Source organism: Paroedura picta, chromosome 4 (assembly GCF_049243985.1).
Source record: "Paroedura picta isolate Pp20150507F chromosome 4, Ppicta_v3.0, whole genome shotgun sequence".
NCBI lineage: Eukaryota > Metazoa > Chordata > Lepidosauria > Squamata > Gekkonidae > Paroedura > Paroedura picta.
In genome coordinates this window covers 131,754,735-131,772,310 of record NC_135372.1, presented here as the reverse complement: position 1 = coordinate 131,772,310, position 17,576 = coordinate 131,754,735, and the positions used below count along the sequence as shown (strand labels likewise).

Sequence of the window (17,576 nt, the reverse complement as noted above, 5' to 3'; positions counted from 1 at the left end):
GCAGGAGGTGACATGAATGGCTGAGACCCAGGAGAATGGCTGCTGGTCTGAGTTGGACGGACCAATAGTCTGAGTGAGTACAAGGCGGTTTTTTGGGTTCACGTGTGGAAGAACGGTGGAGTGGGTCAGCCTTAAACATACAGAAGATGAAGTCTCTCCCACACAGAACTAGGCACTGCAGTGCTATAATTTCTACCATAAGAGCTGGGAGGGGGGGGTTGTACCCCACTTTTTACTAACCAAAAGTCTTTTCAGTCACAGAAATGACTTCCTCCAGTGCTGATGCACATCCACCCCAGACCACCGGTTAACACCCGCCAAGCTTTGCCGAAATAAGATGGCAACGTGCTTTATCTTTCTCTCCCAAAGGGCAACGGCCATCGTGCCTGTCTGGAAGCTTTAGTAAAAGACAAGCTTACAGTTTTTGTTCAGCTCGCTTTTAAAAAATTGTACTGCAGCATGATCAAAGTCTCTCGCATGTTTGCTTTCAGCCGAAAAGTGTGTGTGTGTGTGTGGGGGGGGGGGGGGGGGGAAGACGAACGCTATGCAGGACAGAAACGGTTAGCGAATCTTTCCATGATGCTCAGTTTCCTTGCGGGGATCCGCCACGCTCTTTACTGAAAATGTCAATACATCAAACAAGATTTGGGGAAAGGGGGTGGGTGGGGGGCTGGCAAAGGGAGGATGTGTACAGAACAGCTGGAACCCGATCCCCCCTCCCCCTCGTCCAACCTGCTACGAGGAGCTTCAGCTGATTAAAGGGATCTTAGTTGATTAGTCATAAGGACTTTTAATCAACTGCATTTGTTCCAAGGAGGGTGGAAGGAACACACAGTTTGCTCCCAACATGTGCATGCCTCGCCTGACAATCAGTCATGCCTAGAAGAGGCATTCTGGGCCTATTTGGAAGCATACCTCTTCCAAGGCGGCATTCGAGAAACGATTTATAAAGCTGCTGCCAGTCACAATAGACAGTCCTGACTTTGAGGGACTGCTATGGATGTGGGTATTTCTTCATGTAATGGAGCTCATGCCAGGACCTGGTTCCTCGGTCCTCGATTGTGATTCGCTAGAATGTTTCGAGCAGCCAATCGGCAGTGTGTGTTGGGCAGCCAATCATAAGGGTGCGCTAACAACCGATATCGGGTCTGGGGGGGCGTGGCCTGAAGCAGTTGTGTTGTCCCTGTTGCTGCTCAGTTTCCTGCTCAAGTTCTCTCGGTGCTGAAGGCGAAATGTCTTCGCCTTGACTGAACCCACAGGGACGGAGCATATAAGAATATCATAGAATCCTAGAGTTGGAAGGGGCCATCCAGGCCATCTAGTCCAACCCCCTGCTCCACGCGGGATCAACCTCAACCATCCAGAATAAGGATCTGTCCCGTTTTTAGTTCTATTTTGCAAAATAATGTGTTTTCTTGGAGAGCTCTTCTCTGCACAGTTACTCGGGTCACCAGCCTCCAAGGTATGGCAACTTACATAAAGAGCAGTATTTTCCACATAAAGCAGAAGGGCGAGGGGAAAAAGAACACCAATATTTCTATCCAGAATACTTTTATTATGGTTATCCTATACAACAGCATGATGAGAGGGAAACATTTACATCCTGGGGTGCGTGGGGGGTAGGATTTTACATCTTTCATGATTCCTCCCACCCCCCTCTTCCCAGACATACGGTACCTCACGCACTCATTCCAAATTGCTACTAATACACAAAGTTATTGCTTTGTCAACAAACACCTCAGATTCTATCTAATCTTCAGTGGCAAGAATAGAGACATTATTTTTTTTTCCGTAAAAAGTCTTAAATACCCAGCATAAACAGACCTGTGCATAAACTTAGCAATATACCTTGCTTTACCCATTACCTTTTTTGGGGAAAAAAATTAAATTTGAAGCCCATTTATTAAAAAAAGTATTAAAAAGTCCACCATTATTTACAAATCCCATTAAATTACAGCATAAATAAATATGTACATTCAATACACTTGCTTTCCCTTATACACATAAAACGTCCCTGGATAGATATATTTATATATTTATATATAATTTTTGGCCTATGTAGGCAAGAACAACAAAAAAAAAAGTCATCAAAAATTATGTGCCTATGCTTTTCAAGTTTTTCTCCTATTTTAAAAACACAGATGGTGTATAAAGCTGCAGTATCCTGGATTTCTTTCTTTCTTTTTTTTTTAAGTGGATGTCAGTCAGTTTCTAAAACTTTTAGCTGGGGGCATGGGGGGGGGGTTGCTCTTGTGTCAAGAGCCCTGCCACGTTCACTGAACCGAATGCCCCACTTCCATTCAGGTGTGTTGCAGCAACGCTACCTGGATCGAGCCCAGAAGTCTGAAGCTCTTACCCAAGATACACAAGAAGCATTCAAAATGCCACCAGATTTAAAAACAATAATAATAATAATTTTTTTTTTTTTTTTACATCAAGCTTCTCCTAGGACATTTAATTAGGTTACAAATCCTGGGCATTTTGACAGTAGCTCAGAAACCCTGGGGGTTAATACTGTGACTCTGTGCTATGGCTGGCTTCCAAAAATATAGGCATCCTGAAAGTTTTCGAGAGCCAAAAAGGATCCTTGGCTGGTTCGAAGCTTGATGGTCTTCTGCAATAAAAGCTGGTTTGGGCACAATCCAACTTCCCCTCCACTCGCAGCCTCCCGTGGGGCTTGCCAAAGCTCTTTTTAACTCCTCCCCCTGCCCCAGCTAAGTGCACAGAGGATGCTGCAATGCATCTATGGATGGTCTGGACAGGGCAATCCATGCCCGTGTCCCCTGCAGTCATCCCGGTTGCCATGCTCCATGTTTCACCCACAAGCGCAGAGCTCTACCAGATGTCGTCGGCATTGAGTTGTAGACAAGTAGGACGGGCTGGATCTCTTCCCACGGCCTCTCGAAACACCACATTAACTTCTTCCCTTTCCCCCTCCCCTCCCCAAGTAGCACCACGCTTTTTGCTGCTTAAAGACAAAAGCTCGTGTCCATGTTACCTTCTGGTACCTGGTCCCACAATGAATGGATAACAGCAGCTTGAAAGAAAGAAGAGAAAGAGAGAGAGAGATGTATCTCATGGAGGATCCAAAACCAGGCGGCTTTCAACAAAAACAGTAATAAAAAAACAAAAACAAAACACCCCAAAGTGTTGTGACCGATTTCTGCGTGCCCCTTAGGCACGAAAATCATTTGTTAAAAGTCCTATTTGGGAGACGGGTTTCGAAAAGTCTGGCTCCTTTCTCACGCACTCACTTCCGATGCTTATCCATCTTCTCGATGCTTTTGTTGGTTTCCGCGGGACTCTGGTCCCCCGCGTTCATGTACGTTTTGTCTGCAATTTTGAGCGCTTCGTTCAGGTAGTTCTGGACGGACGTCATGGCGGCGCAGATGGCGGCGCTCCCAAAGCCGTGCGTGATGAGGCTGAAGTGAGTCAGGCATCCCTGGATGCCAGGGTCCAAGATTGGGCTCGGCCTCGCGTTCCCAAGAGGGGTTCTGTCCTGAGTGAGGAGGTCGGTGAATTCTTTGCAAATCTGTCTGCAGGGCGGACAAGACACAAGAGAGACACCCACCGTTAGCGCTTCTGAAAGGGCAGGAGGCCCAGGATCAAACAGAAACAACTTTCAGAGGAAGCTGAAATGGTTTCCAATACACACGTTGTTTGTTTATCATCTGCAGCAGTAGAAATAAGAGATTCCCCTGGAATTATAGCATATCTCCTGGCAATAAAGATCAGTTCCCCTGGAAGAAAGGGCTGCTAATCTTTTGTCATTATCATTATTTCAATTTGCTAACTACCACTCTCGGCCTAGCTGGCTCGCAGCAGTTTACAGGCAATAAAATACAATAAAGTCCATTAAACTACAATAAAAGTGGCAGAAATCTAAGCAATTATCTCCCCAACATATTCCATACCCAACTCAATGAAGCCCCTCCCCACCAGGTCCCATGCCTCAAGGTAGATGTTCAAAAGATGTATAAGGTGTCTGAAATATCTAGAGCAGAGGTAGTCAACCTGTGGTCCTCCAGATGTTCATGGACTACAATTCCCATGAGCCCCTGCCAGCAAATGCTAACAGGGGCCCATGGGAAATGTAGTCCATGGACATCTGGGGAATTACTGTCTGGCCAGCCTGGTACCATTCTGAGATCTTTGGGGGGAAGGTCAGAGAAATAAAAGTGCTGTAAAAATTAATCTCAAAACCGGAATATTTTGGCTAAGCAATTTCCCAAGATCTCTTCTACCTAAGGGGAAAGGGGGGGGGGGAGAGACAGCATAATCCTTCCCTCAGGCCTTGGAAGTCTTATTTAGCTACTTCCTCAGCTCCCAGGAGTCCCCCTGGCATTGCCCACAGAGATGGGAATGTCTCTTTCATGCTTTTCCAGCCATATATCCCTCATCCAGGCAACAGTCATTCTTAAAAAAAAATCATGCAAATGAACACACAAAGAATACACACAAATTCAACAGCCGACCCTCAAAACAGCAAGTGCATTTAAAAAATAAAAGCCTTTTTAAAAAAATTGTAGCTGCAGAACCTGCATGAAGGAGACATTTTCCTAGGAGAAAATTTCACACACCTGGAGCCACGAGACGGCAACAAGAGGAGACCAGGGCCTAGTCTGCACACACCGGATAATGCACTTTCAATGTGCTTTGGCAGCTGGGTTTTCCTGTGCAGAACAGGAAAATCTACTTCTAAAGTGCATTGAAAGTGCATTATCTATTGTGTGCAGACGAGGCCCTGGTCTCAAATATGGGAAGCAACAGATGGCTGCACAAGGATACATGCAAGGAATGGGGAGGCACATCCCCACATACAGCCCTTCTGTGAGAGTTGCCAACCTCCTGGTGGTGGCAGATGATTTCCCAGCACTACAACTGAGCCCCACACTGTAGGGATCCGATCCCCCGGAGAAAATGGCTGCTTTGGAAGGTGGAGATCCCCCCCAGACGCTGCCGACCCCAAGCTGTACTGCCAAATCCCCAGGTATTTCCCAATCCAAAAGAGTTAGCAACCCTAATAATGCATACTTTGGACCAAGTTGCCTTCGTTAAATCCTATCTTGGTGAAAGCCCGGCAGAGGGAATCGAATGCAACAGAAATAGACTGCATTTGGAAAGCGTCACGTGCACATCTGCAGCACTTATTATGATATTATGATGTGTCCTACAAATTGCATAGGATTGGACTAGATGACCCATGAGGTCCCTTCCAACTCTATGATTCTATGATTTATCATTTCCTTGTATTCTTTCTATTTCCATGGCAAGAACTAGCAGGGCTCGAAGGGTTAAATTCCCTCTTCTGTGCCACCCTGACCCAAATCATGTGACCTCCCTCACCTGTCTCTTTGGGCGGAGCAAATGCCCCAGACCTTTATACCTTGCAAAGCAATTAACCAAAAGTGCAAGCAGACTTTTAAAACTTTAGCCTTTTCTCCAGGGGAGCTGATCTGTCCCCTGGAGATGAGCTATGAAACCAGGGACTCCCCAGGTCCCACCTGGAGGCTGGCATCCCTAACTGGGTAGGGTTCCCTGTCCCTTTTGAGCTGGTGGGCAGCTTTGGAAATGGCGGGCACGGGGGGGTGCAGCAAAATGCCAAAGCTGCTGCTTGAGGAGATGGCACCTTCCACAAAACATCAGGAAGCGAGGCTACCGAGAACTCTGAGGGCGCCTTTTTGACAGTTCAGGTAAAAGCTCTGTTTCATTGGATACCTTTTAATCTGCACAACCAATCAGAAGCCGTTCTGGGCCAAAGCCCACTTTCTAAGAGCACTTGGTGGGCACCAGGAAAGGTCCTGGTGGGCCCCCACCATGTAGGAGACTCCTGTTCAAGGGGCATTCACCTTTGTTGCATTTTGGGAGAAAAATCCCCTGGTCCTCGTGGCGGCCAAGGCCTGAAGAGACCCCCAAGGGGGTGGGGATCCCAACGGCTGGGCATGGAGCTTCATACCTCCCGGCCACTCCCCGTAATTAAGAGCAGCGCCTTTCAGTAAAGTTTGCTCAATTTGCACCAATGCGGGTTTGGCTCTTCTCGAGGCAGAATTTGGATTACGCAGTACTGACCCGCATTGACCAACTTTTTCTCCAGGGAGGGGCATGTTACACAAGCTCCTGTGGGAAGCCTTTCTGCAGATTATACCACTTTGGGCGGCAAACGGGGGCTGCATACCTCAGCACCAAACATGCCTACGGCCTGAAGAGCAGGGTTGGGAAATCCCTGGAGATTTGGGGGGGATGGAGTCTGGGGAAGGCAAAACTTTTGTAGGATTGCCAGGTGTCCCGTCCCACCCCCAGGGGGTGGAGGTTGGTAGTGGGGATAGGATTGTGAGCTCTATATTGGGTATTCCTTGTAAATTTCAGCTGGTCCACAACGCGGCTGCCCAGGTCCTTACAGGAACCAGGTGGAGCGTGCATATTCGACCAGTGCTCTCCCAGCTGCACTGGCTCCAGATTGAAAACCGAATCAGGTTCAAGGTTTTGGTTCTCACCTTCAAGGATCTAAACCAGGGGTAGTCAAACCGCGGCCCTCCAGATGTCCATGGACTACAATTCCCAGCTGGCAGGGGCTTCTAGGAATTGTAGTCCATGGACATCTGGAGGGCCGCAGTTTGACTACCCCTGATCTAAACAGCTTGAGACCTACGTTACCTGCAGGATTACCTCCTCCACTACACCCCCCAAAGAAATTTAAGATCGAGCACCCAAAATCTGCTCAAGATCTCTGGCCCCAGAAGCTGAACTGTCCTCAACTAGAGCCTAAACTTTTTCAGCGAGGCCTGGTGGAACACTATCCCGGTGGAACACTCTCTTGACTCCAAACAGTTCCGCAGGGCCTGCAAGACAGAGCTGTTCCACGGGGACTATGGCTGAGGCCTCTAAGAAGCTGGCCTTCCTTACAGAAACACAAATATAAATAGTAAACATCTGCACACCCACTCTGTCTATTAACATCCAAAGCACTTTATCACCCCTCCCTCCTACTGGAGAATAGGCAGGAAGTTCCTTTGGGGCGTTTTGCAATGCAAATGTGGCCATTTTAAAATGTTAAAATGTTTCAATCACTGTTTTAGGATGTATCGTAAAGCGCCCTGAGCCCTCAGGGAAGGGCGGCATATAAATCTGAAAAATAACCCCCAAGTAAATAACTCCTGGAGTTTGGGGGATGGCACCTGGGGAGGACAGGGTGCTCAGTGGAATACAATTGCCTCTGCATCTACCCTCCAAAACAGTCTTTCTCTCCTGAGGAACTGATCTCTGTAATCTGGAGATAAACTGTAATTTTGGGGAACTCCCAGGTCTCACCAGAAGTCTGAAATCTCAAAATCTGGGCAGGGAAGGGACTTCAGGGGAGTATAATGCCCCAGTCCACCTCCTACAGGGAAACTGATTTCTGTTGCTTGGAGATCAGCTGAAATCCCAGATTTCCAGCCAACACCTGGAGGTTAGCAACCCAACATCCACAGAGCATCAGCACAAGAGCAGACAGGATACATAGGAGTAGCCCTCTGGATTCAAGCACTCAGGGCTGAATTCTGACCTATCAAGGCTCTAAATCAGGGGTAGTCAACCTGTGGTCCTCCAGATGTCCATGGACTACAATTCCCGTGAGCCCCTGCCAGCATTTGTTGGCAGGGGCTCACGGGAATTGTAGTCCATGGACATCTGGAGGACCACTGGTTGGCTACCCCTGCTCCAAATCACATCTAGGTTAAGGGGCTCCAGAATATTACCTTCCTACACATCTTCGGAATTTCGAAGACCCACATAATCTTGGAGCAGCCCAAATTTCCCAGAACGTGGCGGGGCAGCCCTGGTAACTACGCTTGGGTGGGACACCACCAAGGAAGACCAAGGTTCCTGTGCTGAGCAAGGTGATAGGAAAGCACCTGGTCTCATCTCAGCCCTTGAAATCCGGCACTCCCTTGTCATCTTTGGATCTCAGTTGCTGAACTGCAGGTAAATATGGCCCTGAGAGCCATAGAGGTGGGATCCCCTCCAAAGGCATCTGTGGCACAAGCAATCAAGCCCCCTCCATGAAGAAAACCCTGCCCCTTCATCCAGCACTCCAAAGGGAAAACAACTGTGATGCACACAAGAAGGAAGTAGGCAAGTTGGGGTTTATACCCCACTTTTCACTACCTGAAGAAGTCTCAAAGCGGCTTACAATCACCTTCCCCTTCCTCTACCCACAGCAGGCACTCTATGGGGTAGGTGGGGCTGAGAGAGCTCTGACAGAACTGCTCTGTGATTGGTGCAAGTCCACCCAGCTGGCTGCATGTGGAGGAGGAGTGGGGAATCTAACCTGGCTCGACAGATAACAGGTCATCGCTCTTAACCATTACCGGCTCAGTCCAAAATTCTTACATAGAAAAGGCACTTTAGGAGATCTGGCCTCGGATTTCCCATCCAAGAAATCTACTTTTCTTAGCAATGACTGAGTTACTAGTTACTTTTGTGCCCACTTAAGAGCATCCAAAATCGTGGCTCATGAGCCAGCAACAACCCTGCAATAACGCAAGCTGAACGGCAACACCCCCAAGTTGAACTGCCAAGGACAAGGGCCGAAACAAACACAAAGAACCATCAGAAAACCTCCTTCAGATGGTCTCATGGAATAAAAGAAGTCCTAAAGAGAGAGGAAGCAGGACTCGCTTTCCCCTAAGTCAGCCCCCCCCCCCCCCCGAGGTCGAAGTCATTCACATGGGGTGCTCTTGACAGATCATTGTGACACTGCATGCACAGAGAAAGGAGGGGAACAACCCACACTCCCGGTCTTGTCATCTGGATTGTCACCCCACAGCTAATACTATGCGCAGACTATGGTTGCCAGCCTCCAGGTGGGGCCTGGAGACCTCTTGTCTTGACCACTGCTCTCCAGCTGACTGAGATCAGCTCCCCTGGAGAAAATGGTGGCTTTGGAGGGGGCCCTCTTTGCCACTGTACCATGCAGAGGTCCCACCCATCCCCAAATCCAGCCCTCTCCAGGCTCCACCCCCCCCCAAAAAAAAACCCTCCCAACCAAGAGCTGGCAACCCATAGCTTAGACCAGGGGTAGTCAAACTGCGGCCCTCCAGATGTCCATGGACTACAATTCCCAGAAGCCCCTGCCAGCATTTGCTGGCAGGGGCTTCTGGGAATTGTAGTCCATGGACATCTGGAGGGCCGCAGTTTGACTACCCCTGGCTTAGACAGAAGCACCCAAAATCTCCCAAGGAGCGCCTCACTCGCTCCCCAACTCTTTGTATCACTGCCCTAACCGTTCTGCTTGGCGTTGGAGAAAAGACATGGGGGAGAACCACCCTGAAATCAAGGCAAGAGACCAAGAGTGGCTGCACTGCAGGAAGATGGCAACCAGAACAAAACAGTTAGGAGCTGTGGAACTCCACGATGCAGAGGACCACCGAAGAGCTCAGACAAGCCGCCTCCCTCCCCACCTGCAACATGCAAGGAGCTATCCTGACAGTGAAATCTGTATTCCCCGTTTCCTCCGAAGAGCTCAGAGCAGCAGGCACACCTGGTTCACCCCTCCATGTTTATCCGGCACCTTAAGGAGCCCTCTGAACACATCAGAGCTCCCCCGGCATGTTTGGTCCGGGCAAAGGTACTTACTTGGCTGCGAGCAGCATGCTTTTCCTGCTTGACATCTCATTGCGCCCCAGATGTGGCCGGGTCAAGTATTCGGCCACCGCTTTCGAAGGGAATTCCGTCTCGCACACGTAGCCGAAGTCACGGGCCAGGTGCACAGCCTCACCTGGAAGTGGAAAGGAAAGATTCCCCGGATGAGGCCAAAGCAAATCCAGACCCCTCGTTCGCAGCTGTGCACGGCTGCTTCGTCTTTTATCACACACTCTAGGGTTGCCAGCGGTGGGTTGGGAAAGGCCTATAAGTCTGGGGGGGGGGTGGAGCCTGGGGAGGGGAGGGGTTGGGGAGGGAGAGACCTCTGCAGGGACCAATGCTATTCGGTCCACCCACCAGAGCAGCCATTTGCTCCAGGGGAACTGACCTCTGTGGTCTGGGAATCAGCTGGAATTCCCAGATAGGGTTACCAGCTGTGGGTTGGGGAAGACTTTGGGAGTGGGTGAGGTTTGGGGCAGGGAGGGATTTCAGTGGAGGATAATGCTATGGAGTCCCTTAGAGCAGGGGTAGAGAACCTGTGGTCCTCCAGATGTCCATGGACTACAATTCCTATGAGCCCCTGCCAGTGTTTGCTGGCAGGGGCTCATGGAAATTGTAGCCCATGAACATCTGGAGGACCACAGGTTGACTACCCCTCCCTTAGAGGATGGCTGGGGAAGGTTCCTGTTAGCAGAGGGCAGAACCCGCAGTAATGGGTTTAAACTATGTGTAGGACAGTATCAGCTAGATATCATGGGGGGAGGAATTCTCAGAGTAGTTCAGCAATGGAATTGGTTGCCTAAGGAGGTGGGGAGCTCCCCGGCACTGGCTGCCTTCAAGCAGCGGCTGGACAGATCCTTCTCCTGGATACTTGGAGGTTTAAAGGGGTGGGGGCACCACAGGTGATCCACTGTCATTCCAGGAGATCTTTAGGCCCGCCTGAAGTTTGGCGGCCCCACTGAAGCCGAAACAACTTAGCAGACATTGTAGCTCCCATTTCATTTTCTCCATATACAGGAAGAGATATAGATCAATGGAAAAGGCCACCTAGGCCATCTAGTCCAACCCCCTGCTCAAGGCAGGATCAGCCTAAAGTATCCAGGAGAAGGATCTGTCCGGCCGCTGCTTGAAAGACCACCAATGGGGGGGAGCTCACCACTTCCTAAGGCACAATTCCACGGCTAAACTACTCTAGCCGTGATTTTTTTCCTAGCAGAAACTATTCCACACATAATTTAAAGCCATTACTGCAGGCCCTCTTCTCTGCTGCCAACAGGAACCTCTCCCTGCCCTCCTCCAAGTGTCAACCTTTCAAATACTTTGAGAGCGCCATCTTGTCGCCTATCAACCACCTGATCTCCATGCTGAACCTTCCCGAGTACCTTCACCTTTCCTCGTAGGGCTTGGTCCCCAGGCCCTGCATCATCCTCATCACTTTCCTCTGCACCCTCTGCCTCCCCCATCAGTAATACCATCTCTTATCCAGGCACCCCTCCATGGCCAGCAATGCAACAAGTGGGCATGTCCTACACCTATTACAACCCCCAGGATCCAGCCCAAAGGAGCAGAAATCCAAGCAAGGTGCATGCAGACCACTCCCAAATGTCGAGGGCTTGGCAGGATGGATCAGGATGGATCAGAACACCTTCCAGAGGGCCATCTTGGGAAGGCGGTATAGAAGTTTAATAAATAATGAAAATAATAACTCTAGTTTCAATCAATCTTGGGAGATTTGGGGGTGAAGGCTGGGAAGGACAGAGACCTCAGTGGGGTACAATGCCTTAGAGGACACCTGCCAAAGCATCCCTTTTCTCCAGGTGTACTAATCTCCATTGTCTGGAGATTGTAATTTGGGGAGATCTCCAGGCTCTGCCGGAAGCTGCCCACCCAAGGAACTTTGCCGACGTTTCTCCCAGAGAACAAATTATTTTAGGAACAGAACTAAAAACAGGATGAAAATAACTGGATATTTCTTCTGAAGCTCAGACTCCGACCAAAACATGGGCACATGAAGCTGCCTCACACCGGATCAGACCTTTGGTCCATCAGAGCCGGTATTGCCCACTCAGGCTGGCAGCTGCTCTCCAGTATCTCTGGAGCTGCTCTCCAGTCTTTCTCGTCCCCTTTTTAACCAGCGATGTCCAGGACTGAACCTGGGACAAGCCAAGGCTCTTCTACTGACCCCCTCTCCAGCAGAACAGACTTGAAAGGGCAGCTAGGGATGCCAGCCTCCAGGTGGGACCTGGAGAGCCCTGGAATTACAGCTCATCTTCAAACTACAGAGATCAGCTTCCCTGAAGAAAATGGATGCTTTGGAAGGGGGACACTACAGCATTGTATCCATGGCCTGCCAAGGTCCCATCCCCAAATTTCGAGCTGGCAACCCCACCCCCTTCAGTGGCCACAGCAGACCTGGCAACCCTAAGTGCTCCTGATTAACCAGCACAGACAAGAATGGGTTGGTGACAGCTTTGCCAACTCCAAGTTTGGAAATACCTGGGGAGATGGAGGTGGAACCTGGGGGGGGTGGGGCAGGGGGGCTGGTGTTTTGGGAGGACAGGGACCCCCCAAAGACGGTAGGATGCCTTGCTGCCCACCTTCCTCCAGGAGAACTGGAATAAATAATTTAATGAGATCAACAGGCAATCAGAGGCTGGAGATGAGCTGTAATTCCAAGAGATCTCCAGGCCCCACCTGTAAGCTGGCAACCCTAGCTTCAGCAAGAAGTCCCTTGAAAGTAGGCGACATCTGCTAAGAAGTCTCTTTCAGATCCGGGGACCAGCCCCTGCGTTCCCAGCTCCAGCCAAGCCCTAGCTGCCTCCTCCCTGCCCCGTTTGCCAAATGCAAGCTGCTTCTCCTTTAACTGGCAGATGCTCTTTGCCTGCTTCTGCAAGATGGCAAGCGCTTGCAAAATATTACACTTTGCAGACAGACGCTTGGCTGAAGACGGATTCCGACATTCAGAAGTGCCAGGCAGGAATGACTAGCTGCTCGCTGCCTGGCCCTCCCACGTCTTGGGAGGCGGCTCAGACCGAACAAACGCAACTCGGGACTCCAGCCTTCCCACCCACAAAGCAACTGGGTGGTTTGAAGGCCCCTGAACTCTCCACCCAAACGACCAGGTTCATCGAAAAGCAGCAAATGCAGGCAGAATCGCTGGGGATGCCTATTCCAAAACACATTTCCCTGCAATGCCAGCTCGTGCGTTGCAGCATCAAACGGGCCACCTTGTACATGCACACAAGCCATTGATTTATGTTCAGGTATCGACTGGTTTAAGTTCAGCTATCACAGAATCATAGAATCATAGAGTTGGAAGGGGCCACACAGGCCATCTAGTCCAACCCCCTGCTCAACGCAGGATCAGCCCTAAGCATCCTAAAGCATCCAAGAAAAGTGTGTATCCAGCCTTTGCTTGAAGACTGCCAGTGAGGGGGAGCTCACCACCTCCTTAGGCAGCCTATTCCACTGCTGAACTACTCTGACTGTGAAAAATATTTTCCTGATATCTAGCCTATATTGTTGTACTTGAAGTTTAAACCCATTACTGCGTGTCCTCTCCTCTGCAGCCAACAGAAACAGCATCCTGCCCTCCTCCAAGTGACAACCTTTCAAATACTTAAAGAGGGCTATCATGTCCCCTCTCAACCTCCTTTTCTCCAGGCTGAACATTCCCAAGGCCCTCAACCTATCTTCATAGGGCTTGGTCCCTTTGGTTATTGTTGAGAAGATAAAACTGATTGGGGGGCGGGGCAGGAAAATGTAATCTAGTTTGTCATGGAAAAAAGGGCATTTACAATGCGAAGCTCAGAGGACTTGAGTTAATTCACAACAATTAATTAATTCAGTACAACGGGCCCCAGTTCCTCCAGCAGAATAGGGACTAAGAATCTTATCTCACTGCAGCTGCTGAACCTCTGGCCCCCGCAAGCATTTCTCCCCTGCCCCAATCAAGCCGACTACATTTTGCATTGCAATTCTGCATCCTGAGTTTCATCTCTGCAACAGCCCTCCCACCTTCTGACTTGGGTATAAGCGCCCAGGAATTGCCATTCCTGCTTGAATCTGATGAAGGGAGCTTCCCCCATAAAAACCCTGGTTGATCTCTAAGAGTGTCGGTGGGCTCAAAGCTAGCTGCTCTTGCCATGAAGCCGTTCTGGCAAGACTGCATGGACATGAATTCCATTTCTTTGGGACTATCAAGGAAGGTTTCTTAACATTTCTAATTCGGACTACCAAGGATAGCATGGCCACGATTTGGAGGTGGAGCTTGGGGAGGAAAGGGACCTCCGTGGGGCACAAAGGCCACAGAGCCCACCCTCCAAAGCTGTAAGGAGATGGGCTGGAAGGGGATGGGCTGTAATTCCAGGGGGATCCCCAGGTCTCACTAAAAGGCTGCACCCCTAAATTCATAGCCTTCGACACCATTTTCTCCAGGGAAATGGATCTCAGCTGTCTGGAGATGGGCTTTAATTCCAGGGGGTCCCCAGATCCCACTGAGAGGCTGCACCCCTAAATTCATAGACTTTGACACCATTTCAGCCTCATGTTGAGACGTCCTTACAGAATATGTAACCTCTGTCACCAATGGGCACACACACACACCACACTTGGCAATTTGGGAAGGGGGGGAATCTGTTTGCAAAGACTGACCTTCCACCAACGAAGTCAGCAACGTCACGTTCGCAGCTTTCCTCCTGCCAGCGGGAAGATTCAAGCCAATTTTGTCCAGCTTCTCCCTTAGCGAGCGGCCCCCGTTTTTGGATTTGGCTCTGCAGTTGGGGGAGGGGGAGGAGAGAGAGAGAGAGAGAGAGAAAGATGGACAGTGTTTTTATTTCGTCTTTTTTTTTTTTTAAGAAGCCACATTTCAAAGCAATTTGGAAAATACAAGTTGCTGACATTCAATACGGTCTTGGCGGGGGGAGGGGGGGAACAAAACAAGATTTGACCTACTTTTGAACGCTCCATCACATAAACATCAAAAAAGCAAGATCAAAAAGAGCAAGGGGAGGGGGGGGGGAGAGACGCGCTTTGCCTCCGTGCGGCCCAAAACCATGCCAAGTTGGGAGGGTGGACAGAATGGAAACAAAGCCGTCCAAACGGAATGACCTTTTTATCATTGGGAGACACACACACACACACACACGTACGTGGGTATTAGTCCAAGCTGCAATCCCCAATTACAAGAAACGACACCCCACAGAAAGCCAGAGTGCCCTTCGGGACCAAAGCCTCCCCTCCCCCTTTCCCTGTTTCAAACCCCTTGTGATTTTATTGTTCCTCAAGAGCGCCCACATCTCCTGTGAGCAGGATCTCAGCACCCCAGGGCAAGATTCTCTTCCAATATGCTGTGTCAAAGTGAGCTGGATTGTCTTGCTTTTCATTTGCTCTTGTTTCGTTCACAATACCCTAACCCACGTGGCTTCTTCGCATGCCAACCCTAGGCTTCCTGGCCTGGTTTTCTAGATGGAAAAAGGGTCCCCTCCCTCGTTCCCTTCTTTCACTAGGGGGAAAAACCGGTCAGATCTAACTGGATCTATCCACAAAGCTCTGAAGGAGTCCAGGGACTAGAGGGCTGACTTTGCAACCAGCTCCTGGATGCGGCAGACCTTTAGCTGCAGCTGAGCAGGTGGACATCTGCAATCATGGATGTTTCCATCCCGGTCAAAACGTCACCTGCCGATTTATGCTCCTCACACTGTTGTGAAAGGCAGGGGTGGGGAGGGAAGAACCCCCTGGACAACCAGCCACCAGAAAGTGTGGTGGCAGAAAGCCCCAAGCCCATACCGTAGCCAACTTGTGGCCAAGCCCATAAGGCAGGGGTAGTCAACCTGGGGTCCTCTAGATGTTCATGGACTACATTTGCTGGCAGGGGCTCATGGGAATTGTAGTCCATGAACATCTGGAGGACCACAGGTTGACTACCCCTGCCATAGGGTTATCAAGGCAAGAGAAGAGCAGAAGTGCCTTTGTAGAGCAACCTTGGACTTTTTTGGCGGTCTCCTCTCCAAGTTCAGGGCCGGGGATTCGGGGAGATCATTAGAAATCAGAGCACATTGTCATATAGAAGAGAAGATTGCCCCTCTAAAGAAAACAACAGATTCAAGTGGCAAGAATTTCTGCCAGCTGAGAAGAAAAGCAAAAACATTTTTTTTAAGGAAATTATCATTTGTTCCTGAACTGTTATAGCACCATTTCTGGAAGCTCAAGGGGTGCCAAAGAAAGAACACAAAACTTGGAAATAAACTCTATTAGGATGCAGCGTTTCCCACACACACACACACACACACATACACACTGCAGAGCCACAGCACGGCTGGGAGATAAATACATTCATATTCAGTTCCGCCTCATGTCACTGGGCTGGGGGGTGAGCTGCCGGGGAAGGGAAATAAATGACCGGGGCCGTACCTTCTGAGAACTCCTCCAAGCAGGGAGGCATTAAGACATTCCGGGGGGGAGAGCCGCCTCTGAACTTCAGCTACCGTCACTTTGTATTTCGACGTGGAGCTCAGGAGAGAAAGCCGCCCGGGGACTGAACAGAACACCTCGTTGGGGTTGATCACCACTCCGATGAGGCCGTCCTTCTGGCAAGGGAGACCTAACGCATTGTTTTTTGTTAATGAAATGGGACCTAGAAACCCAAGGTAGACACAAAGAGAAGGATGTTCATTTTTGTCCCCCCTTGCTTAGGGAAATCCAGTTCTTTTCGACTAGGCAGGCTGATTGTAAACGCGGTCAGTCCTTTGAATTTTATGAACCCCTTTTTAGAGATGCCCCAAATCATTAAGAGCAGGTAAGGCCATTTAGCCCAAATGCAAAACAGTTTTTCATGTGCCCAGTGCCTAAACTTATACTATTAAGCTCACCTCTTCCATGAAATAGTTCTTGGGAAAGGACTGCTGAAAGCTAAGCTTAGACAGTAATGCTTAGGTTCCGTTCTGTGCTTAAGGAGGCTTACTCCTAAGTAACAGTGTATATGGCATCCATAAAATGTTTATCTGGGTTAAATTCAGTTCAAACTAGTAATAGGGTTGGATTTCTTAATAAATACCCTTTCCCCCCGCAAGGGATGGGATTCTTTTTCATTCGTGCTACGAAGTTCATGGAAGTTTTAAACAGTGGAAAATGTTTAAGGTCGCAGAGGTTCCAGGAAGGGGGGGGGGGGAGAATGTAAATGAGAAATACACTTTCAGCTGGACAACTGTTGCCAGCAATCAGCAGAGGAAACAGTTAAGCTGTAGAGGACCCGACATTTCATTTATCAGAAAAGGAAGATTCTCAAAGCGGGGAAAATTGACAGCAATGAAAAAGCCTTCTGCCCTGAGCTAATTCTGTAATCAGCAGAGTTTACAGCAAAACATTTCTGCTTTTTCTCACATGCCCCCCCCTCTCCAAATCACCCTGAAGTTTTTCAGACAAAACTTGATTTTAACAAACCGGGGTGGGAGGTGGGGGGGTCCATACCAGATTCAAGGGACTTCCTCCACTCTATTTTTCCCCCTGTCTCAGTCTTATAAATACAACTAAAGAAAGCTTTTGAGCACAGATAAATGCTAACAAAATCCTTTGAGCATCTATTTGGACACGATGGGGGCTGCAAGGTTAACCCAATCCTTTCCATTTCAGAAATCTGATTTTTTGACAACTTTACTTTTTTCCCCCTACCTTCCCAACTAAAATCTGCAGAATACAGTTTTTTAAGGAATACATTATGCTTTTTAAAATTATTTTGGAGGAATCAACTAAATAAAGGCCAATGGCCAAACTGTTACCAGAAATAGATCTGTACAAGATCTTTGATTTAAAAGAGCAGTATTTTCTAGCTTGCCTGCTCAGGGAAGTAAGGCAGGTAGACAATTACAAGATCATCAGAGAAAGGCATGAAATATATATTTTTTTAATCCCTGTTGATTCTTTAGCTTTTGGAAGCATAGTTTTAATATATCTGTGTG

At 49.1% G+C, this 17,576-nt stretch overlaps 1 protein-coding gene across 3 annotated transcripts in view; it reads right to left on the bottom strand.

Annotated features, from left to right (window-relative positions):
* Positions 1-1,534: 1,534 nt before the first annotated feature.
* TFAP2C (transcription factor AP-2 gamma) overlaps positions 1,535-17,576 on the bottom strand; it is a 33,371-nt gene continuing 17,329 nt past the window's right edge. For 2 of the 3 annotated variants that reach the window (XM_077335679.1, XM_077335678.1), the window contains exons 4-8: positions 16,033-16,255; positions 14,275-14,393; positions 9,616-9,757; positions 3,255-3,536; positions 1,535-3,037 (exon numbers count right to left, since the gene is read on the bottom strand). In XM_077335679.1, coding sequence (XP_077191794.1) covers positions 2,995-3,037; positions 3,255-3,536; positions 9,616-9,757; positions 14,275-14,393; positions 16,033-16,255 — 809 coding nt within the window. In that variant the 3' untranslated portion in view covers positions 1,535-2,994. The remainder of the gene's footprint in view (positions 3,038-3,254; positions 3,537-9,615; positions 9,758-14,274; positions 14,394-16,032; positions 16,256-17,576) is intronic. The other variant, XM_077335680.1, reaches the window with a different exon arrangement.